The sequence below is a fragment of the Boleophthalmus pectinirostris genome, unplaced genomic scaffold, assembly GCF_026225935.1.
Source record: "Boleophthalmus pectinirostris isolate CB_2022bp ecotype Guang Dong unplaced genomic scaffold, ASM2622593v1 HiC_scaffold_21, whole genome shotgun sequence".
NCBI lineage: Eukaryota > Metazoa > Chordata > Actinopteri > Gobiiformes > Gobiidae > Boleophthalmus > Boleophthalmus pectinirostris.
In genome coordinates this window covers 8,426,165-8,453,662 of record NW_026571175.1, presented here as the reverse complement: position 1 = coordinate 8,453,662, position 27,498 = coordinate 8,426,165, and the positions used below count along the sequence as shown (strand labels likewise).

Sequence of the window (27,498 nt, the reverse complement as noted above, 5' to 3'; positions counted from 1 at the left end):
ATGACTGTGTCGAGAGAACATTTGTAGAGCTTTTACATGACACTCCATACCATATTTTCTGATATATATATTTGGCTGTATGTGCGCTGTAAAGTGTTTTGTTTGCATTTTTAAACCCTCTGAGGACGCTCCTCTGCAAACGGCTCCATCTCTCGGCAGTAGCCGTTGACGGCTCTTCAGTGACGGATTGAGTCCGCTGTACCATTTCCTTTCCCCTTTTAATTTTATTTGGGACAAACGAGAAGGAGTGCAAGTAAGTCCCGTATTTACTATCGCTTTAATGCATGCTTTAACGTTGGATCGGAGGGCTGGGTGTACTCCAAATAGCGCTTGTTTGGTAATGCAGTTGTTTAGCTCGAAGCTGGGTCATTGCTAAGAGCTACGTGACACACAGCGGAGGCTAAAGCTAAAGCTAAAACTGAAGCTAACCGCATTCTGATAAAAGCTCGGGACAAGTCGAGACAGGAGCAGGTCAGTGCCCAAAAACCGCTCATGGTTACTCTCATCTCTATTTCAGTGTTATATCGAGTCTGTCTCTTAAAAGCGGTAATAGTCATACATTTAAGAAATGTATTTTGATTCGTATTTTATTTTGGTGTTAGCTGTTGTTAGCTTGCTAGCAAAGCCTGGCTACATGTGTTAGCAACCAGAATGTTACAGAATGTATATTTTGATTTCTTTATGTTTTGATTCATCCGATTTCCTCTCTGAAATGCGTGTAATCCATCACGCCTTATTATTTATGGAAAGTCTGGTCAGGTCTTATTTATTTTGGAACTAACCATAGATCCATGGAACTAACTCCCTACTCTAATACTACAAATTGAGGATGAACTAGTGGGTAATTGTTTGTTCGGAATGTCTAATTAGATTCGTGATATAATTCTTATCTTTTAGACCTATGTTGTTGATTCCCCTGTGATCGGTGTTTTTTCAGTCCGTATCCACCATCCTGTGATGCACTTTGCAGGATGATGCATTCATCTCTGAGACCATCAGTGAGAAGCTAGGATAACACATTTAACACATTTAAAGTGCGATTGTTTTGCTAAACTGACACTATTTTAGATGTGATTGACTTTTGTGTGTGCTTCAAAATTAGGGAAACTGTGGAAACGTACAAACAGACAGACTTTGTATCAAAATTATGCCTACGCTGTTGCTAACATCCTGAAGCTAACATTAGCGCATAAACTCTGGAGTATAGGCAGTGGAGCCGCTGCGTCAGAATTCACTTATTTTTGTTCATGTCATTTAGGATCAACTTGCATACAGTTATACATAATGGTTTCATAAAAATAAATATGCACGAACGTGCCAATAATGATGAAACGACAACAATAAAACCAATTGGCCCACATATTTTCTTGTGGTCGTGGCAGATATCCATTTTATATGAAAACGACCACAGTTGTATACCTATAGCGATACAATGGCAATGTGTGGAAGAGTAACACTTTTCTCGTGTTATTATATGGATAGTGTAAGTTATAGTAGTTGATAGAGCGATGTTAAGTGTCGTTTGCCTGGACTGATGTAGGCCTATATCCACCGCCATTTTGTTTTGTTCTCTCCTTAAAATCCCTTTTCTGCGTATAACACTGCCTCCAGCGTAGTACTCAATATATAGGTTAGAATTCATTAGAAAAAACGATGTGCTCTGTTATTCACATTGAGTCTCACATCTTAAACAGCTGATAAGACATTGTTTCAGTAAGTCAGTGGAAACACATTATGAAACAACGCAGAGTCCCCTCCCAGCGCAAGCATCAATGGAGTGCGGCTAACAGGGCTAACGCTGCCCCAGCGTTAGATTACACCGAGCAGACGGGCCACAGGGCACGGGACTGTCCCGTTCACCCTTTGTCAGTATAATAACACAGCATTTCTTGTTGACAATTTGCAGTTACTAATAGCGACTACAGCTATATTTTTAATTGTAAAGCATTTGGACCAATAGATGTATTATTATTATTAGGTCATAATCTTGTGCTGTCTGTCATTACGATGGTGAAATCGGTTTGTATAATCACTAACACAACTTTACACCTGCTTCTTGTCAACATGTACTCCCAAAGACTGAAATAATAATGTATCTTTTTTTTTTACATATTGATTATGTGATATTATGTTGACTATTGTATATTATACTTTTCTGACACTAAATGTTTCAAATTATGATAACTAAAATGATTACTATATCTTTATCTATTTATTACTGTATCTATTTATTTAAACAAATGTGGAGGATGTCACTCTTTATTACAAAGGATCATAAAGGGTCTGTGCTTATCACTTTTCTGGTTATTTCCCAGTTTTGTTTTTAGTATGTGCAGAACTAGTACGTTTTTACTGTTAGTCTCATTGCTGGTATTTTGCCATATCTTCCCATGGCCTGTGTCTGTCTGGTCCCTGCAGTTGTGGAGCGGCCGAGTTAATCCAACGTGAACACGGAGTTGACCGACCATCCCACGACCTAATTTCCTAATCTGGTCTGGTGATGGAGGAGCACTCCAGTCCTGGTGACTTTAGCTGTGTCGTGGAAATCAGTGTCCCTCTCATATCCTCTGTCCTGTCAGGCATTGTTCTGTCTTTGTTTTGTCAAATTTGTGGTGCATTAGGTAATTATCGTGGATTATTGCTGGTCTGTGGGAGGCAGATGACTCTGGTGGATATACTTGTCTCTTGGTGATTGTTTTTGATCCCGGTTTTTGTCTTTTCGTGGTCTCTAGATTGTATAGCTTTATTGCACCCAACATATGGTTAATATTATGAGTGTTTGGAGGAATTGCAACAAGAACATGATCAATAATTAAAAGGGAAAACAAACCTGCAGTGTAGTGTTTTATGGTTTAAAATAACATTTCTGAAATGTTACCGTTGAGTTTCAGTCCATGTATGTTTTGGGCCTCTGGGCATTGGGCATTTTAGCACATTTATAATGGATTGCCACAATATCATAGGAGTATCATTATTGTATCTAGATCCATGTCTGTATCTCCCATCCCTAGTTATAAGGGGGTGTTTTTTTGTGGCAGTGTCCCACCTCGTCATTTAGAGCCTTTTCTTTCTGTGGCATAATCATCATGGCGCAGTCGTCTGTCTCGGCTAATTGTAGTTAATGGGACAAGGAGGGGGCACTGTTTAACTCTCTCATACTCACACCACCCTGGATTGGGTAGATGTCATTCCATTGTTTCACTGAGGTGCAGTTCAGTTACACAGGGCACCAGTATCTCAGGCTAAAGCACAATATCAACAGCTATTGTATTGGATCATCACAGAGACCAGGTTACAGTTCATACTTAAAAAAAAAAAAAAAAAATCATTAATTTTATTTTTTAGGGAAAATGGTGTTTCTGGTGATCTGAGAGAGATTTACTGTCACTGTATGAATTTTGAACTATGTGTTGGGCTATGTGTTCTACATCGGCAATAGAATCTGGTCCTCAAAAGATACTTTAATGGACAAATTCTAAATGTATGTTTAAATGCATTATTTAACTTTTAAATAAAATGTTTAGATTGAACTCTTAAGAATTTATTAACTAGTAGTATATTTTTGCACTGTGTTAATTTGTGATTCATTTTAAATTCAACACTCAATAATGAATATATTTACTTGTTACCATTCTCTGTTGACTCTTCAAACATGGTGCAATAACAATAGTCCCTTTCTTTAATTTTAAAATGGAAGTTATAGTAAAAACAGATTAGATTGGTGAGTTTTGGGTCCCAAGCTTCTACCTATGCATTCTTATCATCAAAGAGACTATACTTCATTATGTTACCTAACCACTGTCCCCCTTTTGTATCTCCCACAGTCTCAGGCCTCACCATACTCAATGAGCGGACAGCGCAATGTCAGAGCGCTCTGGGCAAACTGCAAAGGGGAAGGAAGGCAAAAAGTATGCGTCCCTCAACCTGTTTGATACGTACAAAGGAAAGAGCCTCGAAACACAAAAGCCTGTTGGTGAGTATCTGTGACAATCATAACAGCAGAACTCAGTAACGCATTTTGATTGACACAATTGCTAATAATGACGAGCATTTTAAAGATATGATTCAACAATTCTTGCAGGATAATGACAGTGTAACATTTGTCTAAGCAAACCTTTAAATTCAGTCTTTTATAAGCAACTACCCAATGTGCTTTGGACATTTGCTTTTTATTGGAACATGTTGGAATATTAGGGTGGTGCCAAAAATTGAAAGAGCTATAGATCACGTTTTCTACTTTGGTTGATCTCGATAATAACACATGTGTATTTTAATCAGCAGGTCTGCAACCAGTCATGTGACAATAACAGTGCATGGTGCTGGCAATTATTTACACTTTTGTTTAGAAAAAGTAAACCTGAGCCACTGCGTATCTCTCCAATCTGACTAAAAAGTTCAGTCTCTCTCTCTCCCTATGCCTCTGTGTGCGGTGCCGTCTGCCCCGGTCCCCCTACGCTCCCTTCCTCTGATCCAGACCTTTTGTCCCCTGTTTTTGTCCTCTTGTGCGTCTTTTCATTATAATCCAAGTTACGGAAAGTAAATGACTATTTTCTCACCGTTTATGAGCGCAACTTAAGTCCTCATTTAGTGCACAGACATCACGTGTTTCTGTTGATAGCAGTAGCTTGTGCATTCACATGTGCTTGCTTTTAGGCTTAATGTACTGTACACTCATTCCAAATTTTACATGTAAATTTCTCCGTAATTATCAGTCCTATCGACACAAAATAAAAACTGTAGTGGTCCTGATACTCTGCTCTTTATGGCTGAAGTGTGTCTATGTTTTCAATAAGATGGAAGAAAATGGAATCCCATATCACCCTGCCCTAGTGACCATCATGTCAATCAGACATAAATGTGAGCATGCTTTGTTTAGCTGAAGCAGCTTCTTCAAAAATTTTAAATAATAATAATAATAATACTATATCATGAGATATCCATGGGATATCTTGCTCTAGGGATTAACCATTTAAAGGCAAATATATGTTTTGAATAGCAAATGCTCAAAATATTACCTACAAACATTAAGCTGAAGTCCATGAATATGGTTGCTTTATTCAAGTCCCCATGACACTGAGGTAAAAGTAAATTTATTAGGGCTCACTTTAGGCATTGCTGCTTAACAAATAGTGTTTTATTAATATTGTCATTTTATATAGTAGATTTTGCCACAGGCGTCAGGTACTGGTCTCACACACAGCATTCATTCTTGGCATATATCGCCCTCTCTATCCTCGCCCGCTCCCTGTGGAGTATTAGTTTTCAAAATGGCTGCCCGTCAGCTGTCTCCGCTCCGACAGATGCCTTTATGTCGTTGACTTTCATTTGGTCTCAGAGTGCAGTGAAAGCCCCTCTGATGGGAAGTCTTACTGCTTTTCTTTACTGCCCTCCCTCGCTCCCTCTCTACCTCTTTACCTCTTTCTCTCTCTCTCACTCACTCCCCTCTCTCTTCCTCCCCCTCTCTCTTTCTTTATCTTACCCTTCTCTATCCATTTCTCCTTCTCTCACTCACCTTTATCTATCTTTCTTAGGGATGCACCGATTTAGCTTTTTCATTTCCAGTACCAATATTGATACTATAGCTTGAGGTATCTGTTGATATTAACCGATACCAGTGTAGGTATCAGAATTGAAAATGTTATGATTTATTTTTTCTCTCAAAACACCGTTAACAAATTTTAGCAGATTGTATTATGTAACATATTTAAGCGCAAACATTATTAGGTGTCCTGGGCCTACATCAGTAAGTAAACTGCCTTATTACTACCAGTTATAAGGAGAACCTGGATGTGGGATAAGTGCATGTGATGGAACCGATACCCAATCTTGCAAATTTGCCTGGATCGGTGCCGATATTCGATACCAGTATCTGTGCATCCCTAATCTCTCTTCCCTCCCCTTACCCCTTTGCTCCCTCACCCTTCTCTTTTGCTCACTCCCTTACTCACCCTTGTCTGTCTCTCTTCCTGCCCCTCTTGCACTTCTACCTCTCCCTCACCATTCATTCTCTCTCACTTTTTACCTCCCTCTATTTCTTCTCACTCTCTCTCTTTCCCTCCCCAAACCCTTCTATCTCTGTCTATCGCTTGCTCGCTCTCTAGCCTTCTCGCTCTCTGTCTCTTTTCCAGTAGAGAGTACAGTCATCAGATGCCTCTTTGCCCTCTTCAGCTCCTATCTCCGTGATGCATTAGCCATCCTCCTCCTAAAAGCTTTGGTGCTGATGTTTCATTGTGGGAAACAGATGAGCTTCATAAAGTGTGTGGCAGCCGGACACAGAGACGCTGAATCTGAAAATATTATACACACAGATCTGCACAGTTGTTTAACCCATTCATGTTTATGTTGGGTCAGGACTGGAAATTATAATGCTTTTTAATTCATATTTGTGCATTATTCTCAAGGTTGCTTATTATAGCTATTGGGTTTGGGGTACAGCTATTGATTCATTTGATTACTGACTAGTTATTAAATAATTAATGTTAGTTAAATGAAGACCTATAAAGACCATTCTTCAGTATCCAAAAAAAAAAAAAAAAAAAGCAACACATAAGTTTTTTGTGCTAAATCTACATAAACAACACTACTGGTACTTTTTTAGAGCTTTTTTAGCTCTTTTGATTCATGTGAGGAGCAAAGCTTATAACTGATGCCCATTGAAAATACAGAGTTTAACATTTGTATTCCTTTGAGTAAACCTGACACCCCCTTTTCTTTAAAAACATATTTGTTCCCTAGTCCCACTTGACCTTCTGTGCTGTTTATCTGTGGAAAGTGAAATCCTCAGGCACAGACAGAGCCTCTCTGTTTCACATCTGTGTTGACTCCATGTTTTATTCAGACTTCTGCTCCATCTGAGCAGCTGGCCCTACGCTGCGCCCAAGCTTCCACAGCACATGTCTTTAACATAATGATAACAAAATTCTTTAATAACCCTTACAACCTTGATACTGAAGTATTTGAATTTGTAAAGGAAAAAAACATAATTTTGCTCTGTCTAACAATTTTAGGCCCAATTAAAGTATCTTTTAAGAGGACAGAGTTCTTTGTAGTCAGAAGTGACAAACAAACGTGTTCCTCTGGTGTCCTCCTCACTAAAACTGCCCTCTGCAACAGTTACCCCCCGCCATGGCCTGCAGTCTCTTGGTAAAGTTGCCTCCGCGCGGCGTATGCCCCCTCCTGCCAACCTGCCCAGTCTGAAGGCAGAAAACAAAGGCAACGACCCAAACGTCTCGCTCGTCCCTAAAGACGGCACAGGATGGGCAAGCAAACCGGAACAAGCAGACCCAAAGAGGTATGCCTCAACAACAATATGTTTGAACAGACCAATATTCTTTAGTTGATTCAGCATCAGTCACTGTCTGTGTATAAATGTTTTATAAAATCCTTCAAAGCCATATTGCATATGCAGTGCATTGTTCGAATGTCTTTAACTCCTGTCTGCCCTCAGTACCGATGCATTGTCATCAGCGCAGCCGGAGCCGCAGCCGCCTGTGGCTTCACCGATGCCTGCTCCGACCCAACCGAGAACTCCCCCGGTCCCAGAGGCGCCAGCAGACAAGGTACAACTTATTCTATTCACTCACTACTATAATACTATTGCTGTAGTACTATTACTGTAATATACTCTGCTACTGTTCTAAATTGTACCATTTCTCCAGGCGATTGCTCCGGCTCCAGTCCAGGCCGCAGGGGCAAGATCCTGGGCTCAGGCCAGTGTTACACATGGAACACCAGGGGACGGTGAGCATTCCTCAAATACTCTACATACTACATGTGTACATGATATATGTTTACATAAATGTCACACAGCAGACTCTGAACAGTGCCCTTCTGCTGCAGGTGGAAAGGCATCAAACCTACCGTCGCCGTTCTCTCGAGAGGAGTTTCCCACCCTGCAGGCGGCTGGAGACCCGGACAAAGCTGGCAAAGAACAGGCCACTGCAGATCAGTGGTATGGGCCCGGACCAAGCCTCCGCCCCCAGAGTGAGCTCATCTTTTACTGTTTTTCATAAGAAATGTTTTCTACAAATGAGTTTTAATGGACTGTGCTGTGTACCTCAGACGTTACAAGCTGGCGGGACGGTGGGGGCCGGGCTCTGACCCTCACTGGGGAGGGGGCCGCGGAGGGGGGCTCTGGAGGGGCTCTGGTCATGGACGGGGCAGCGGGGGTCCCGCCTCAGAACCAGACCCATGGACCTCAGAGGAACCCTCCGGCTGGCAGTCCCGCCATGGCCCTGCCCCAGCCCCCTGTAGGGCCGGGCTTCCCCGCATACAGAGGAATCATGCCTCCATTCGTAAGTCTCCTTTCTCTCCTCTCATGTTAAAACTCAGCACAAAGGGATTTATGTAATGACTGTTTCATGTTTCAGATGTATCCTCCTTATTTGCCCTTCCCGGGCCCCTATGGTCCTCAGGGGCCCTATAGATACCCGCCGCCAGGTGAAGGGCCTGCCCCCAGGTACAGCCTGCTCAATAAGACTTCAATGAAATGTCTCTTTCTCTGTGGGATCTGTGGCTTTCACTGCAAATTCCGTCTGTCTTAGGTTTGCTCGAGGCCAGGGTCCGGACAGGGCTCAAGGCCCCCGTGACACAGAGGCAGTGAAGCGGCCCTCCATCCTCAAACAGGATGACCTGAAGGAGCTGGATGAGCTGGACCATGACAATGACGAGGGCTGGGCAGGTCTGAACCTTTTACACTTTACTTTTTTTAGTTCCATCCTTTTAATTTCCATGTCTCTAAAGTCTTTGTGCGTTTTGCAGGAGCACATGAGGAGATAGATTACTCTGCAAAACTGAAGTTCAGTGATGATGAAGGAGAGGAAGAGGTGGAGGAGGACAGAGCTGACAAAAAGAATGACTCTCAGTATGTTGTTAGAAAACTTTTAAACATAAGAATCACTGGGTTATTGCCCATAGCAGCATTAAAATTTACCACTTTGATTTTTTTTTCTTCTTCAGTGAGCAGAGGCCCCAAGACACCCCTCCGGCTGCAAGTCGCTCTCGAGCTCTGGAGAACAATGACCTGCGACACACCCCTCCCTCTAACGCCGACAACGGCCCCCTGCCCCCGCCTAGTAAAGCTGCCTGGGCCGAGGAGGGGGGCAGCGGCTGGGGGGGATCAGGAGCTCCACCAAACTTCCAGGTACAGCTCTGAACTTTCACATGAGCGTACGGGGCAGGCCAATGTTGCAGTCAGAGCACATGACAGATTTAAACAGTGTGAGTGTAGGTTAACTGTGTTGTTATGCACAGGGCCGCAGGCCTGGACTGGGTGGTCCCAGAGAGCAGCCTTCCCCTCCACCAGGGGCGCTCCTCGCACAGGGACCCTACTCCTTTTACCGACAGGTAGACAGCCATAGTCACAGCCATGTGCCATCACATCACCTCAGCTCAGGGCAGATCATTTTAGATTTATTTTTTTCCCCAGTGTCATTTTGTGCATTTTTTCTCCACAAAATGTTCAATGTGTAACCTCCTTCTAATGTCTAAAGTTCCAATAATGTCATGTGTAGGACCGGTCGCTGAACCAAGGAGGTGTTCTGGTACCAGGTAAAACAGGCCCCCCTCCTCACCCCCCTGCAGCTGGAGGCCCCCCTCCACAGGCCCTCCTGGTCCACGGGCCGCAGGGCGATGATGAGGATGAGACCTGGCGTCAGCGCAGGAAGCAGTCATCCTCTGAGATTTCTGCAGCAGTGGAACGAGCCCGCCGCCGTCGCGAGGAAGAGGAAAGGCGTATGGAGGAAGAGCGCAGAGCTGCCTGTGCTGAAAAACTGAAACGACTTGATGAGAAGCAGCAGCAGCAGGGTCCCAGCGGCAGTAAGACCCCCAGCCTCGACGGGACGTCTACTGCCGCCACAGCAGGCAGCCCCAGCCCCTCGCTGTCCGCCTCCTCCCCCAACACCAGCCAGCCACCCTCCCCCTGTGTCGACCCCGAGGAGCCCCCCCTGCCTCCATCTGCTGGACCGGGCCCTCTAGTTATCGAGAGGCAGAGGGCCAGTAGCAACAGCAGCTATGACTCTGGGGCAGGTGAGCTTGTTTCAGAGTTTTTATCCAAAGAGATACTGTATGTAGACCTCTAACTATTTCAGCTGATTACATCTAACGCAATGTGTCGATTATGTGTTGTTCTATGCTCAGATGTGCAGCAGTGTTCGCCAGCACCAGTGGCGCAGCCTCAGCAGCCTGTCCTGGAAATGCCTTTACCAGAGGCTAAAGAAGAGCCCATCAGAGATGCTCACGTCCGAGGAGGTGAACGCGACCAAGTGAAGATGGAGGTTATGGGAGGAGGTCGACAGTCTGGTCCCCCGGGACAAGGCTACTCCAAATACCAGAAGTCTCTGCCTCCGCGCTTCCAGAGGCAGCAGCAGGTTTGTCTGGATTCATTATTCACCTACATAAGTCTGAGCTGTAAAAGCTCTTACATTGCAGTCGGTGAACAGATTTTTCTCTGTCACATGACCAGTTTGAATTACTGTGTTATTTATGTTTTAATGGTGTGAGCCATGGAGCCTTCTGACCCGCACTTCCTCTCTCCAGGAGCAGCTCCTGAAGCAGCAGCAGCAGTGGCAGGCGTCTCAGAGCCAACTGTCCCCTCAGCCCCAGGGCCCTGCCCCTCAGCAGGGACCAGGCCCAAAGCAGGGTCCCATGTACCAGCCAGGGAATATGGTGCGCCCCCCTCCTCTGCCCATGAACTTTGACCCTCGCTGGATGATGATGCCCTACATGGACCCTAGAATGATGCAGGGCCGTCCGCCTCCCATGGACTACTACTCCGCGGGTATGCACCCCTCTGGTGAGTGCATCTGTGTGTTAACAGTCACACTTTGGTTTGGTCTGCATTAAAGTTCGCTGAACTTTTACGTTTTTTTAAAGGCCTAATTGGACGTGAACGGTCTGATTCAGGGGGCTCTGGCTCAGACCCCTTTGACAGGCAGCAGCACCAGGGGCATCCTCATCGTGGGACTCCTCCCATGGACCCTAAACTGGCCTGGGGTCCGGAGGTGTTCCCCGGAGCACCAGAAGGTCGTAGCCTCACATCTCCTTTAAGGCAGAAACAGCCCCTGGATGAGGAAGAAGTGACCAAGGGACCCAGGTAAACTGACCCAATAAAAATAAATAATAGTATTTTATTTAATTTTATTTTTTGTTAAAACCTCTAACAAAGTACTCCTTGTTTTGATCGTAGGAGTGACACTCCCCCACATCGCATGCGTGAGGTTGGTTTGGGCCCTATTCAGCAGCCAAACTCCTCTGGAACATCCAACCAAACACCACCTCCGGTTGGGTCGCAGGTTGGAGGACATCCACACCACTACATGAGCGGACGGGGCAATTATAGCAACTTCCCTGATCAGGGAGGGAGGCTGCCTCATCCACAGCAGCGCGGCTCAGAGAGGGGCTTCGGCCACCAGGATGAGGGTCCTACTCGAGGGGTGCAGCAAGGACAGATCTGGGGAGCTCAACATTTCGACCGCAACGGGCGCCCAGAGCACCCCTCCGAAAACACCCCTCACATCCAACAGCCACACTTCCCTATGCACCACAAGAACGACAGGGACCGGGACAGGACCAGCGAGGCCCCAAAGAAGAGCGACGCCTCCCCCCCGCTTCACCCTGCTCTGTCCTCATCCTCCTCCTCCTCCTCCACATCGACCCGGGACGATGGGACCAAAGGCCTGCACCCACAACCCGCCCCCAGGGATGACCATAGTGAGCGTAGCAGTGGTCCCACACACCCAAAACAGGACAAACAAGGCCCTGCCTATGCGCCTCACTCGGCCACCAGCCCCCCACCAACCCAGGCCCCACAGCAGCACCCACAGCAGCACCCACAGCAGCACCCACAGCAGCACCCACAGCAGCACCCGCAGCAGCACCCTCATCCCAAAACAAACCAAAGAGGCCCTCGGGAACACAAAACTGAGACGCAGTGGGGCCCGAGACCGAGCAGTGGTGCCCCAGTGGGTCATGGCCGGAGGGGTAACAGAGATGAGCATGGTCCTGAGCATAAACCCCCCCAACAAACCGGAGGGAACCCCAACAAACGGGCCGGTCCCATCAAGAAACCGGTTCTCAAAGAAATTAAAAAAGAAGAAGCTGAAGGAGAAAAGTCAAGCTGTGGCAAAGACAAAGAGCAGGACGGAGCTGCGTCTGCCCCCCCAGTATCTCAGAATTCACCTGCCCCAAAAGAGGACACAAACCATAAACCAAGAAACACAGGAAAAGAGCGATCATCCGGACGAGGTCCCAAAGATGCTGAGCTCTCCTCCTCTGGTCTACCCAGAAGGGAGAGGGAGCGCTCCTTTGAGAGGTCTGCCCCACATGGAGGTGCTTCCAAAGGTAGAGGCGGCCGAGGGCGTGGAGGAGAGTTCTACGGCAGAGGGCGAGGCTATAGAGGTTCGTACACGGGCAGTGCAGGTACAGGAGGGCCATCCCGTGGAAGGATGAGTGGCCGCAGCGGCAGAGACTACCGCTCTTCTGTGGGGCACCATCCAGACTCAAAGGGGGAGGGAGCAGGGCAACCCAGGCCCGACCGGTCCCAGCATAATCCTGCCAGAGCCCGCAACAGGAGCGAAACCCGCAGTGAGGGCTCGGAGTACGAGGAGATCCCCAAAAGAAGAAGAGAGAGGGGCTCCGAGACGGGCAGCGAGAGCGGCACCAGTGGCCCCTCAGACAAAGAGGACCATCCCAAACCATCCAAGAACGGGCCAGAAAGTAGTGTACCCCTCTCTGCCCCGCCCAGATCCAACCAGACCAGAGTGTTCACCCCCCGAGGTGTGCCCTCCCGCCGAGGCAGAGGCGGCAGCAGTGGGGCAAACATGTACCGCGGCAGTGGCAACCTTGGGGGTCCCGTTGGAGGGCACCGGGTTGGTCCCATCTCTGCCTCACACGGCGGACCTAAGTCTGCCTCAGGCCGCAGGCAGCAACAGCAGGGTCCAGCACCAGCGCCCAAAGATACGGGACGGGGAGCACACTCAGAGAAGAAAGAGAAGACGAGTGACGGAGGCCCCCCTTTGACCCAGGCTCCGCCCCAACCTATACCTGCTCCTGCCCCCCCTCCCACAGCCACTGAAAATGGCAGCATTATCACACAAGTGTCCAACTCCACCCCTAACCCTGCAGGTCCCAACGCCCTGCCCCCAAACCGTGGGTTTCCACCCGGAGGCTTCGAGAGACCCCCAAGACGCCGGCGCCATGGCCGCTCTCAGCACCAACAGGACAAGCCCCCACGCTTCAGGCGCCTGAAGGAGCGCGAGAATGCAGCGCGCATCAACGGAGGGGTGGGTGTGATCGGGGCGGGACGGCCATCCTCTCCCTCTGTTAATGCTGTTACTGCTGAAACCAATGGGGCCACAGTGCCCCCTTCAGGCAATGCCCCGAACTCCAACCACAATACCAATAACCACCACCACCACCACTACAACCAGGGCCCCCACCACCATGGGGCCAAGTCCCCAGACTTCACCAACCAGAACTCAGACCAGGCCAACGAGGAGTGGGAGACGGCCTCCGAGAGCAGCGACTTCACCGAGTTCAGAGAGCGCGACGCAGGGGGAAAGTACAACCCTCACGGGCACCACCCGGGGCGGGGTGGGCCCGGCATCAATGATGTGTCGGGTAAAGAGCCCGCCTCCAACAAGAGAAGCTTCTCCAGCCAGAGGCCCGGCATGGAGCGGCAGAACCGCAGGGTTACACCCGGAGGAGGGGGAGGGAAAGGCCCCCGCATGCCCCCCGGAGGGGGCCCCGGGGGCAATGGTAGTGGAAGAGGAGAGAAACGGGGAAACTGGCCCTCCCCCAAAAATAGAAAGTGATTCATTTGAACATTTCAGCCACACCTTTGTCCCGCAGATGGAGTTGTACAGTTTGAGTTTCTCTCTGACCACGATCACAACCGTCCGCTCGATGTGAATCTGTCTCTGGAGGACTGAAGCATGTGGCTCTGAGGCGCTTGCTGCATCGAAGCACAAAGAAATCTGAAAACATGGAACTCATGCGAAAGTGTGGAGTGAAAAAGTGGGAATAATCAGCAGTGTTGGATCTTTTATATTTATGTACCAGTGTCTGTCTGCACCTCCGCGACACTAGGGGCAGTGCAGTGTCATCTTTTAACAAGAACTATGTAAAATGTGTGTTTGTGACTTGTCTTTGTTCAGTTTCTACTTTAACAGATCTATTTCTTTTCATCATTTACAGCAGGTCATTAAAATATCTTTTATAAAACAATCCCACATTTTCTCCTCAGTTGGTCTAGACCACAGACAGTGGATGCATTGGACTGAAACTAGAGCCTGGTTGTATGAAGTCAGGCTTTACTTACAATATTTTAGCTTTAATGGAAGCTAGCTGGCTCTTTATACAAACTTTGACTGGGGCTGTGACTTGAACATTATATTATAGTATTTCTATTTCCTAACATTTTTATGAAACTGAGAGCTGACCTTCATGCTACTGGTATTTCAGTCCATTAAGCTTCTACTGTCTACCATTATAAACCATTATAAACTAATATTATTTCATGACTTAATTCTTTATTAGTTCTGCTAGTTCCCTTTAGCCACTGATCTGCTGTTTTTTCATTGCTTTTTGTCAGTCCATTTTTAAAATTCAAAGGCCTTTTTTCCCAAGCCTCTTCGTAGCATCTCTCAACCTGCAGCAAACTGACATTCATTTACACGGACAATAGTCTAACTTCCTCCCTCGTTTGAGTTTTGTTCACCATTTGAGGACTGTATTAATCAACTCAGTGGCTTTTTCCTGACAAGCTAATGTTATTATTTCACTTCAAAAATAACTTCAGGTAAAACGTAGGAGACGAATGAGTAAAAATGAAATGTCTGGTTTCAAAATATGTGTGTGACTTTCATAGGATTGTTTCAGTATGTTCTTATAAGCACTCCTTGTACAATAACATGCATTCAGTTCCTTGGTTTGGCCTACTTTTAGGTTATGAATGCTTAAGAAAAAAAGTAGGCAAGACATGCACGGAAGTTAGTGCTTTTTATGGGGCTAAATGAATGCAACTTTGGACTTTTCGGGTGACCTTGCTAGTCGTCGCCTACATTTCACCACACGGTTGTTGTTGTTTTTTCTTATCCACTGCAATGAATAATGCTAACCTCGAGTGTTCATACAGAAAAATACTGAATTTGTGATGTTGAAAATAGTTAAAATGTCCTAGAGTTGGAGAAGTGTGCACTCGCAAATCACTGCTGTAAGTTGGGGTCTTGTTTCGTTTACCGACAACAGTTTTTTGGGATGTCTCGCGTTGGGCATTTTGGTGTGTGCGTGTATGTGTGTAAATGCGTAGAATCCGTGTGTGTGCGGTTCTTCTTGGCGTCTCAAATAAATAAAGGAATAAAAATATAAAACTCGGATCTTGGGTGGGGACCATGGGGTACAGTACAACAATGTAATGGCAAGCGCTTCTGTCATGCTTGCCCATCACTTAATTTAATATTATCCTGTATAATTGATTGAAATCTACTGTTCTCCTTAAATACATCCACGTACATACATCTGACAGTGTGTATATGTAAACTAATTGAAGAAAAGCCGTTTTTAAAGCAGGCAGGTGACGTTTGATAGATTTCCTTTTTCACTTTTTTGACTTGAGAGCATGAACACAGCTCGCCTTTGCCTGTTACCGGCCTAAACTCTGACTCTAGCTGTTTTAACACTGGCAGGTCATGCAACATCCCTCCTTAACTCCTTACTCATGTTGATGTGTGCATTATTGTATGTATAGCAGAAGAAAAAATACAAAAACAAAGAGTAGTGTATCTGAAAAATACTCAAAAGATTGTACTATGTTTCCGGCCTTTTTACGGAAACGCTGAGTGGTGCGAGGTGTTTTAGCATCTATGGTTTTATTAATGAAAGCATAATATACACACATGTATGTATATTGGTATGTATCTAAGTTTTCTTTTCTTTTGTGTCTACCCCAACTTACATTCCCACAAACAAATGTTGCCATTTTAGTTCAAGGGAGCAATGTACAAGCAGAGAAGTGTCTTATTATAATAAAAGTTATACAGAGAAGGCAAAGTTAAATAAACTACTTTTGATTTAATGGAAACTGACTTTGTGTCTCTCATTCATTCATCATCTGACTTGGACAAAAGCAACAATTTATTAATTATAATGCGTATATAATCTTAGTTTATTGTATGGGTGGCTAGATGTATTAATTGAAATATTTTATATATATGATTACCGGCACATTTAAATCATAATGATACTGGTATTTCAGACTATTTTCTGCAATCTAATCTCTAAAAAAGAAGTAATTTATTCTCCATAGTGTAGTTGAATTTGTTTGAACAAATGTCTACCCCTGCTCAGATGTAGTATGGAATTTAGTTGATAAAATAAATGGCACTACAATAAAAGATGAATTTAAGCCTGATTTTTTTGACAGACATTAAAAGCAGTCAAGTTCATTTGAAGTGTAATTTAGCTCTAAATTATTTATGAAAACGTGGCTCTTCATTTAGGCCTGACATATTTGCATTTTTCTAGAAATAAGAAAAACATTGGCGGATTTGATTTAGTTGTTCTCACTTCCCTGAAGAGGGCAGCAGGAGTTCAGTGTTTCCTCTTCAGCATCATTAAAGAAAACCTCCAAAGAAGAATCTCCCTGTGTCCAGGCGGTGTCCATTTTATTTACACAAAAACACGCTTAAAACGAGACTATTGCATTCTCCAGGTGGATCAAATAATAAACACAGGTACATCAATTTTATCATTTGTATATTACGGTCGAAATTGCAACGGAACATGCAAGAAGCTAAGATAAGCGCTGCTGTTTGTTTGGCCCTTTACAATGATGCGCCATATTGGAGTCTTTAGCCGCTAGCCTGTATGTAGCCTAAATGCTAACGCCGGTTTTTATATTTATTCTTCCCGAACATGAAATGTTTGGTCTTTCTTGACTAGATTATGGCTTCGAATGTAGTGCAATATCTGTACGAGAAGCATGAGTTTTAAAATACTGTGTCTGATTGGAAAGAGGACGGATATTGTCAATGCTGACATTGTGATGCTAGCTACGTTAGCTTAGCATCAGCGCATGCAAAGTACTTACAGCGTCATCTACTTTTATCTCTTGTAGGTCTTTCGTTTAGATTTTATTAAATGAATTCTCTAATCTGATTATGAAGTGAATCTGTTTACAGGTCACAGACATGAGCAGCTCGGAAGAAGTGTCGTGGATTTCTTGGTTTTGTGGACTCAGAGGGAATGAGTTTTTCTGCGAGGTGAGTCCAGCCTTAGAGATTACATTATAATTTATAACATTCATTTATTAAACATTTAATATGAACTCAACATTTTCAGAAAAAAACATTAGACTGATCATGCAAGTTCTTGTACATGTATTTGTTTTGTTATGGGATTATTATGGTTGCTTGATATCAATTCATGGGTTTCAATTTCTTGAAAATGTATGGTACGTTGTTGTAAAGTGGTAATCCCTATGGCAAATCTCTAATTCTTGCATTATTCTGAAACTCACGGATGTGTTGTTTGGTCAAGTTAACATAGTGGTTCATACATGGTGGCACAAGCAATCAATATATATGAATCATTTTATTTAATACATTTTTTGGAGTATACCCCCTTCGATCGAAAAATTCATGAAAAAGAATTACTTCTGTATGTTTTTGACTGTATTAGAAGCTAGGGGTGGGCGATATCTCGAGATTTTTAATATATCGAGATTTTTTAAAAAACTCGATATGAATTCGGACATATCGATATAATGGTTATATTCAATTTTGATTTCGCCGCTTCGCTTGTTTGTCTTCTCTGTGGCCGCCCGCGCGCCCCCGCCTCCCTGATTTTGTTCGCTCATGTCTCCTTTACTCCTCACTATCGCCGTGAACGCCGAAAGTTGCTGCCAGTGAAAAGCTTCAAGCACCACGAACCTTTTCCACCATTTACAGACAAGGCCATCAGCAACACATTTCATATTCCACCTCGTGTCCTTTAGTCCAAAATAAGTTGAATCCCATGAGCAGCACGTGGAGTGCGCTGTTTATGCAAATTAGCCATGCGCTTTTTAAGTTTCGTTTCTGTAAAACGTAAACAAGTCTGCGCAAAGCTGCAAAAAAAAAAATAAAAATTAACACTATAATCTCAAACGGGCTGATGTGGCTCTTGAGTTGTTATGCTATATATATTGTAATGTTTAGTAATGTAAATTCTATTTATGCAGAAGATTTTAATGAATAATCTGTTGCAGTGTAACTTGTACAAAAGTGTTTGGAAACGTTGGGTTTGATCTGCAGTGGATTGTGAGAAACCTCAGAGCTCCTTACTGCTGGTCAGGAACATGGATCTGTTAAAATAAGGAACATTCTGAGCTTCTTCTGCTAAATGAGCTCATGGTCATGATTATGGTTTGGATAACAGAGTTAATGCAAAGATGAGCATGTGTTGAGTTGTTTTATTTATGAATGAAACAAAGGAAGTATGTTTTATTTCTTTTATTTAACAGTTCAATTATTATTTATGTAATTAGGGGTTTTTGTAATCTTAAATGTTCCTATATGAACTGCCGACCTCTTACACTTTAATTTTAAAAAAAAAAAAGGACCTTGTGGAATTTGGCATATTTTGCAGTTTTCCGTTTTAGGGGGTTATTTTTTCCTGTACAGATATCGAGATATATATCGTATATCGAGATATAGCAAAATTTATCGAGATATATTTTTTGATCCATATCACCCAGCCCTACTAGAAGCATAAAGTACATTTAGTATCACAATTTTTGTACAGTCTTATAGACCAGGGGGGCCACCATAGCCTACTCTATTAATGGGAAACACTTCTGTATTTATAAAAGCACTTCATTCTACTTTCTTGCTGAAATTATGAGACCAGATTGTTGAAAACCGATATTGTCTCCACCAAGTGTTCTGTCTGTTCTTGTTTATTTCCAGGTGGATGAAGACTATATTCAGGATAAATTTAACCTGACGGGCCTCAACGAGCAGGTCCCTCACTATCGACAGGCTCTGGACATGATCCTGGACCTTGAACCAGGTTTGGCCACAAGGAAAATAAGATTATCAACACAAATGTTAGAGTGGACTGATGGGACAGTGCATTTTATTGTGTAGTGTTTACACAGCATTGTAGTAAAGGTGTTAGAGCTGCCATTAACTTTAAAAATTATTCACTTTTTAAAAATCTTCATTTATTTTACATATTGTATTAGTGCCTTGAAGTCTGTGGCCAATAAGGCACTCAGAACAGTCATTCCAGTTAGCTAGAATTTAATACATCATTTCCTGTATTCTGTGGCATTAATGCTTTCTATTTTTACTTTTTTTTTCTTTGTTTACACTTGTAATTTGGTGTTTCCTGTACTTTTGAAATTTCTTTTTCCTCTGGAACTATTTTTGATTTCAGATGAGGAGCTGGAGGACAATCCAAACCAGAGTGATCTTATTGAGCAGGCAGCAGAGATGTTGTATGGTTTGATTCACGCCCGGTACATCCTCACAAACCGAGGCATCGCCCAAATGGTACAAACTGGTTTCATTACCAAATAAATCAGCTATTTTTGCCCATAGCAGATAAGGAATAAATATAGTAAGGCCACTTTTTCTTTGCTTAGTGGTAACAGATGTCATAGTTCATTTGTAAGACCATAGATCATTTAAATACAGCCTCTTGCCACTGCAGCTTTATATTGTCAAAAATGGAGTTTGGTACTTTAGTCTATTAATTGGTCGATGGTGGATTAGTGGACTTATCATTGTATTTAGATTGTATGGATTTACTTGGGACAACAAGGAGAAGAAGTTCAGTTATCCAGCTGAAGATCTTGGCAGGAATCATGAGCATAGATTGTATTAAGAAGCAGACTAAGTGAGTGTGACGTCACCCATAGCATTTGGCTCCAGTCAAATGAAGCTCATTGATACTTGCAGTTATACGCTGCAAATTTGGAGAAGAGTTCAATATTCAGAATTCTAACCTCGAGTATCATGGCAACCAAAGAGCCAATGAGGAGTGATGCCTTCCCGCCTGCACCACTGTTTTTGCAGGAAGCGGGCTCTTGGCAACTCTGTCACACCTGTTACTAATGCTAGTGGGTGTGAACTTGGGGAAAGAAGGCACCTGATTTGTCAGTTTATTAATGTTCATATCTCCATTTAGGGACAAAATGGCGAAATAAAACTCCAGGATCATGCAGAGCATGTTAATACAAATTTTAAGACTAAAATGACAAGCATGATGGCAGCATTTACAGAAAGAGGAGTGGTGTTTTTTTCAATACAAAGTGTATTGGAGCCAGAGCCGATGGAGCCAGAAGCTCACTTCCTATTTTGAATGCAGTGACTAATGAGATAGCTGTATCCATTTTTACAGTCTATGATCATGAGTTTAATCTGTATCCAAGAAAAAAAGTACTTTTTGCATGGTGTACTTGGTGAGTGATAGTCTTGTGAGTGCAGTTTAGGTCATATCTGGTGACATCACATCAGTTAGTAGAATGTACACCCAAATGTCTGTGCAAAACTAAAAACATTACATTACAAAAATGATTTAGGCAAATAGTTGAAAGGTGAAGTCTCGGCTACTTATTGTTCACAGTGAGACCACAGATAACACTAGATTTTTGTGGCTTTAATCAAAAGTATGGTATTTGAGAAATGTGTTTTTATCAAATCTGTTCTTTTCTCTCATTCTGTAGCTGGAGAAGTATCAACAGGGTGACTTCGGCTACTGCCCCAGAGTTTACTGTGAGAATCAGCCTATGCTCCCCATCGGTGAGTCAACATCAGTATGAAATGCCATTGCACTATGCTTACGTTTAGGTCAAATATTAACAACTGTGAAATCACCACTGAAAGAAAGTTTTATTGAACAAAAATAACATGCTCAATGAAATGAAAAAGTCATACCATCGTCGTAATCTTGCCTCCTAAAATGTCCATCTTACTAACACATATACAATATTTTGATATACAGGCATTAGTTTGTTACTTCATTTTCTAGTCAAACTACGATAGGTGTAGATGCACTGTGTAACCTTTCTGCTGCCATGAAGATGTCATTGCTGTGCTTGAAATGTTCCACAGTATAGCATTAAAGTCATCTTTCTCCATGGACTACTGCGGACACTAAATTAAAAATGAAAACACAAAATTACAAGTCTCGTTCAGCTTTAAAGAAAAAAACCAAAATGCTTCTGGGTAAATGCGTGGACATAATATTTAAATTGGTACAAATTAAGTTCCCTGAGCTCCTCTCAATATCTCTTGCATGTCTTGTATATAATTATGGATATGGATGAAATGTTAATTTTATTTGAATTTGGGATTAAATAATGTTGTAATCATGCATTTATGCAGGGATGAATTACCCACCGAATTACACAATGTTTAAGCTTTAAAAATTGTAATGGAAATTCATGCAAACTGTTTATTAATTCTTATTATTATATAGTTTTTAAGACATGTCTTTGTTAAAAAATACTTTACAGCTTTTATTTCATAAAGTACCCCAGGAAGATTTGCTGGCTGTCAGGTACAGCTAATGGTGATCCTAATAAATAACCAAAAAAACAAGAACTATTTAACTAAATCGCATCTATTGGAAATTCTATATCTTATTGTGATCTAGTTTGTTATAACACAGATATTGTATTCCCTTCCCTTTATCTCTAAACCCCATCCTTTCCCCTCAGGGCTGTCAGACATTCCAGGGGAGGCCATGGTGAAGCTGTATTGCCCAAAGTGCATGGACGTTTATACCCCAAAGTCATCCCGGCACCACCACACGGACGGGGCGTACTTTGGCACCGGCTTCCCTCACATGTTGTTTATGGTGCACCCAGAGTACAGACCCAAGAGACCCGCCAACCAGTTTGTGCCACGGTAAGGCCAGCTTATTATGAGGAGTTCAAAATTTTTTTTACAAATTATTGCACAAAAATCACTTACCTATTCTTGAATCGTTGCACTGCATTGAATAGGTTTAAATCAGTTGTATTGTAGTGACTTTTGGTCCACAAGGGAAATAACTTGGACATAGTAACCAGGGTTTCCTGGCTTCAGCGACTCCAAAAACCACCCAAAACCTGTGGAACATATGGTGTGGCTGTATTTTCCACTGTATGGATGAAAGTAGCCCCCCCCCCAAGCTCCACAGAGCACTGGCTTTGGTTTGAACATTTGTCACCAAAATTCAGGACTATCATTAGGATTAGTTTGAAATAAATATTTGACATGGAATATAACTGTGTGTACAAATGCACAGACAATATTATAATATTATATACTGGAAAAGGGTGCTCAGTTCCACAGGAAAACCTTGTAATGTCTGAACTACTTTCAGTAACAAAAAGTGGCAAAAATGCCAAGAGACTTGTGTCAAATATGTACCAACAGTGTTCTACTGAATTAAAAAAAGAACAGATTAGAAGTAACAATGTTTATCTTTATGTATTATCATAAACATATTGTTTTACCATTTTTTTGCTCAGTTAGTTTTTTGACAATTGAGGTGAAAAGTAAACTGGGGGGTGGTAACCATAGTCTAATCAATGAATGGGAAACACTGGGTTACTAATATAAAATAAAATAAAATATAGTATGTTTTTTCAGTGCTGCCAACATTACTGCTTTTCATAATACATTAAATGTGATTTACAATTATTACAAATAAATTACCAATGCAGAAAAAGTAGCATTATTTTCTACTATACTATACAAATTCCCAATGCATTTTTATACTGTGTTAAGTCACCTACAATTGTCTGTAACGTCAAAATACTGCTTTGTTTATTGATATTTGAGTAAAGTCATTCTTGAACCCACCTTGAACCATTGCAGCTATGTCTGGGGATTACATAAGTGAACTATGGACTGGTTTTAACAGACAGATGGCAACAGCCAAACTAAAGCATTACAAAACATGTTCAAAGCATGAGCGAGTGCCACTGGATCTGAAACGTGTTGAATAAATCTTAATAATGCTTTAAGAAAAGCACCTGCAACTCCCATCTGCGCTCCTGATACATGTGAGTTCATATAATACAGTACAGCCTGTCTGATCATTTACATATTTTATAGTATGAGTATTGTGTTAAACCACACATCTTTGCACTAAAAACAAACTTTAAAGGGCCTGCATTACTTTCTTTTCTGATCTATGTTATAGTGTTGTTTCCTCATCAAAAACATACCCAGTGTTGCATTTTATTTCATTCTCACATTTTTACCACATCAATCCTGCATATTTAGGTTGAATTCTTTACTCTGAAAACACTCTGTTCCACCTTGTGTTGTCATGTTGTAATACAAGGAATGTGACATTGTGTTTTTAAACTCCATACATCTGCACTAGAATAATTTAATTTCAGCCCTGGAATTGCCAATCCCCATTAAACTAAAGGTAAAAGGAGCTGTTAACTTGGTAACTACTGCTACATGACATCAGAAGGTGGAACAGAGCATTTTGAGATTTGGGAATATAGACAGACTAATAATAAAGGATTACTCAAATGTGTAATCAAAACAAACCACAACCTCAAATATGTTACATTTAGCTTTTTTTTTTTTTTTTTAACTAATATTCCACTTTTTTTTTTTTTTGTCCCTGTTCAGGCTGTACGGCTTTAAGATCCACCCCATGGCCTATCAGCTGCAGCTCCAGGCCGCGTCCAGCTTCAAGAGTCCGGTCAAGGCCATTCGCTAGATGTCCTCACATCACCTGAGGGTGCTCACACACCCTCAGCTTCAATCCCACAAGAAGACTGTATTATTTCTGTTTTTAGACTTAGGGCAAACAAGTGTGAACCAGACATTTGATGGACAGGAATTATTTAAACATCACGCACAAGAACAGTTGAACACAACAGGTATTTCCGTAGACACAACACACAAACACAAGGGTGATGAGTGGCTCAAGATGTGAGGCAAATATGAAATGTTATTATTTGTACGACACAGGCAGTGGATGATTCTTGTGCTTTGGTTTGAGAATTTCAAAAGGGCAATTTGTAACAATGACAACAAATATTTAAAATCAGAAGTTAAAATGGCACTGTGAATTTTTCTGACCAAGGGTATGAATTCTATTAGTGCTATGCCTAAAATGTTCCACAATATGGCGTTGGCTTGGCTATTGCGCATTTATGTGATTATTGGAATTTTATTGTCCATACTGTGGAACATTCCTAGCAAAGAAATCACATTTCCATGGGAAAAACAAAGGTCACAAACTCTTGACCAGAAATGTTACACAGTACATCTTTAAAGTTAAGGCTATTCACCTAACACATTAAAGTAATAGTTAATACAGATTACACCCAGAATGATGAAAAATTAGGACAGTTGCTGTAGCGATGGACCATTTAAAACTATATCTTTTGAAAATGTACAAGTTTTTTTTCTTGTTGTTGTTGTTTTAAGAAGAGTTTAAGATGTGCTGATAAACATTGAATCAGGAATTCATCTTGCATACTGCTGTACTTTTCCAGATAAGATCTTTTCAAAGTTAAATATGAGGTAATGGGAAGTTATGTCATCATTATGAGATTTAAATGTTCATCAGGATAGACATCAAAGAGGGGGTATTGTTTTTTAAGCTTTCTACCATGTTATAATTTAGTTCCCTCATCAAATATATGTCGGAAGAGGTTTTGGATGGCATGCATACATGTTTCAGTATTTTAGCGATCTCATCACAGACCTATTTGAACGCGCTTTAAGGTTAACTGTAAGAGTCTGTCCAATGCTTCATCCTCTAGCCTACTTCATCTATGCTCCCACATAGAAATTCTCCATAAATATACAAAAACATGATATAAAACTGTACACAACAACTTGACAAACTTGATGCGATGTGCAGTAGTGTCATTCTGCAAGTGCTGATAGTGTGATAGCGCTCTGAAGGGGGAGTGACTTAACATGTAGAGCAAAGGGAAGAATCCTGTTAATGCGTTGTTTTCTATAAATATAACATTTTCAAAATAATAAAAGCTAACATGGTGATCTAAATACGTCATGTGTTAGCAGTCAATACCCCCTCTTTAAAATTTGTGCATACATGTGAGATTTTTGTATGATAATTTACAAAGGCTAAAAACTGATAGGGGCATATGCTGTTATGACTTCAAATATTTTGGTGCTGCTTATTGGCTACACAAATCTTGCAATGATGACATCACAACCTCCGGGAAGCAAGTTTGTTTTGTTCATAGTTAATGTTTGGACTCCAACTACATCTTAGTGACACAATGTACTATTTGTTTAAACATTTCTGTAAAATATTAAGACTTGATTCAATTCATTTTTTCGCATTTTGAACATTTTCTATTTAAACAAGACTGGAATGACTTAGACTTTAAAAAAAAAAAGAAAACCAAAAATAGTTTTCTTGTTTTTTTTTTTAAGACCAATTTATACTCTAATTGAAATCTAAAAAGAATTGAACCGAATTTAACTAGTACAACAATACATATTACTTACTATGTTATATTTTGCGACCTCTCCCTGATGCATGCACTCAGGCCGACCCTACACACAAACACAACTGGTCTTTTATTTCAGAGTGGTCAAATACATATGTTGAATTTGCCTTAAACACATAGAAACCAAGATTTTCATTCAATAAATACATTCATTGTTACTATTTAATATAAGCAGTGGTATGCGATGTGTCAAAAAACAAAAAGACATTGTAAGAAAGGTAACTAAAACTTCCCCAATCCCCTTTCCCTTTAGTTTTGTTTTCAACTCAGAAATGTGTGTTTATTTAAATATATTTTTTGCAAGTCACTGAAAATGTATAATTTGAATAACCTGAACAGCCAAAGAAGTTGTATGTACAAATAGTTGGTTTGGGCATTTGGTTAAGTATTAAAAAAAGTACTGGGTGAAACAGTTCATTTTGGTCATTGCCAGAGATGTCAACTCCAGCCACTTTAGGGCCCAGTACAGAAAGCAAACAAGTTTAGTCTGTGGAATTAATATGATATGCAATTGAATAAATAATAAGTTGCATGAAAGAAGTTTAAACCAACCTACTAAAAAAATTGATCTGGCTGTCCAAGTTGAACTGCATACAGGGATGAATATGAATTTGTAAGCATCATTTTAGCTACAAAATTAATCTAATTTCAGTGATTTGCAAAGAAGTTTTTTTGTTTTGTATCTCTGGGTTGTTAGAAGGAAGAGATTTCTGTCCACCTCTGGCACTGTCCCATTCTAAGTGTTTTTTTTTATTTTTATTCACGTTATGTATTTAGAACTTAAACCAATTTATCATGTCTTTAATCTTCTATTGTGATCAAACTGATTTTTATGTCTTAAAGGTTCTATATTACACATAAAGAATTCTTGTGAGCTTTAAGCCATGTTATAATGCTGTTACCTCGTCAAAAACATACCCAGAGTTGTGCTTTGTTTCATTCACGCAAGTTTGAGTAATCCTTTATTATTAGTCTGTCTACATCTCCAAAGCTCAAAATGCTCTGTTCAAGTTAACAGCTGCCTCTTACCTTTAGTTCAGAAGAGATTGGCAACTCCAGGGCTGAAATTATCGAAATGGTTTCAGTTAAGGTGCATTTTTAAAACCACAGTGGAGCCCTTTGTGTATTACAACATGACATCATGAAATGGAATAGAGTGTTTCTGTTTGAGAGAAGAACTCAGTCTAAATATGCAGGATTTGTGTTTTAAAAATGTGTGAATGAAACAAAACACAACTCTGGGTATGTTTCTGGGGAAACAACATAACATAGAACAGAAAATAGCGTAATATGGGCCTTTAAATAAATCCACTTTTGATGGGATAGAGTTGCTAATGCCAGATGTGGACCGTGTCTCATAGATATAAAATTATATAGACAATCTGAACCTGCTCACTCCAATTCTACTTTCTTATAAAAAATCTTTCTGCATTATCTGGACAGACGCCTCTGTGTCATCTGATACTATAATATACAAGTTAAATGTTTGATTTCTAAGTGTATTTGTTACATTTTAAACTCGTCTATTTGCTCTGTACTGTTGTTGAGGGTGGGCAGGATTCAGAAACCTCTAATAAACATATATTTTCTTTTCACATTAGTTGTTGCTGTTTTTTTAATCTAATCTCCATACTTTAGAGCTCTGAAAAAAGTATGAATTTTGGAAATTTTGGGCAATTTGGAAAATATATGTTTAAGTTTCATTGTGTAACTTTCCAATAGGAAGGTACAGCACTTGCTTATATTATCCTAAAAGAATCACATAAACACCACAAATTATTTCAAACTATATGTGTTCAATGATTTTAAATAATGACAACAGTCCTCTGCAGAAGATAAGCAACTGAATCAAAAGTTTTTATCTTTTGAATAGGTAAATGTTCTCAAAAACTTGAAATCAGGAAGGAATTGTTTTTTCTGAAATCCCTGAACAGGTCCATGATATTGACACTTACCAGTGACATCACACTGGGGGTGTTCTACTTGTATGTGCATGGCAGAATGTT

The 27,498-nt window shown here is 41.6% G+C and overlaps 2 protein-coding genes across 2 annotated transcripts; both read left to right on the top strand.

Annotated features, from left to right (window-relative positions):
• Positions 1 to 100: 100 nt before the first annotated feature.
• On the top strand, positions 101 to 16,078 carry prrc2a (proline-rich coiled-coil 2A). Its single transcript, XM_055157174.1, has 16 exons — positions 101 to 253; positions 3,825 to 3,973; positions 7,114 to 7,291; positions 7,448 to 7,559; positions 7,659 to 7,740; positions 7,840 to 7,983; positions 8,062 to 8,294; positions 8,370 to 8,458; positions 8,544 to 8,680; positions 8,761 to 8,863; positions 8,959 to 9,142; positions 9,513 to 10,026; positions 10,138 to 10,367; positions 10,537 to 10,792; positions 10,873 to 11,092; positions 11,186 to 16,078. The coding sequence occupies exons 2-16, from the start codon at positions 3,862 to 3,864 to the stop codon at positions 13,809 to 13,811; spliced, it is 5,220 nt and encodes a 1,739-aa protein (XP_055013149.1). The 5' UTR covers positions 101 to 253; positions 3,825 to 3,861; the 3' UTR covers positions 13,812 to 16,078.
• A 496-nt stretch (positions 16,079 to 16,574) lies between these two features.
• On the top strand, positions 16,575 to 27,087 carry csnk2b (casein kinase 2, beta polypeptide). Its single transcript, XM_020939274.2, has 7 exons — positions 16,575 to 16,730; positions 17,178 to 17,258; positions 18,945 to 19,047; positions 19,417 to 19,532; positions 20,708 to 20,783; positions 21,704 to 21,893; positions 23,625 to 27,087. Exons 2-7 carry the CDS (start codon positions 17,187 to 17,189, stop codon positions 23,713 to 23,715), a joined length of 648 nt encoding a protein of 215 aa, XP_020794933.1. The 5' UTR covers positions 16,575 to 16,730; positions 17,178 to 17,186; the 3' UTR covers positions 23,716 to 27,087.
• Positions 27,088 to 27,498: the final 411 nt, after the last annotated feature.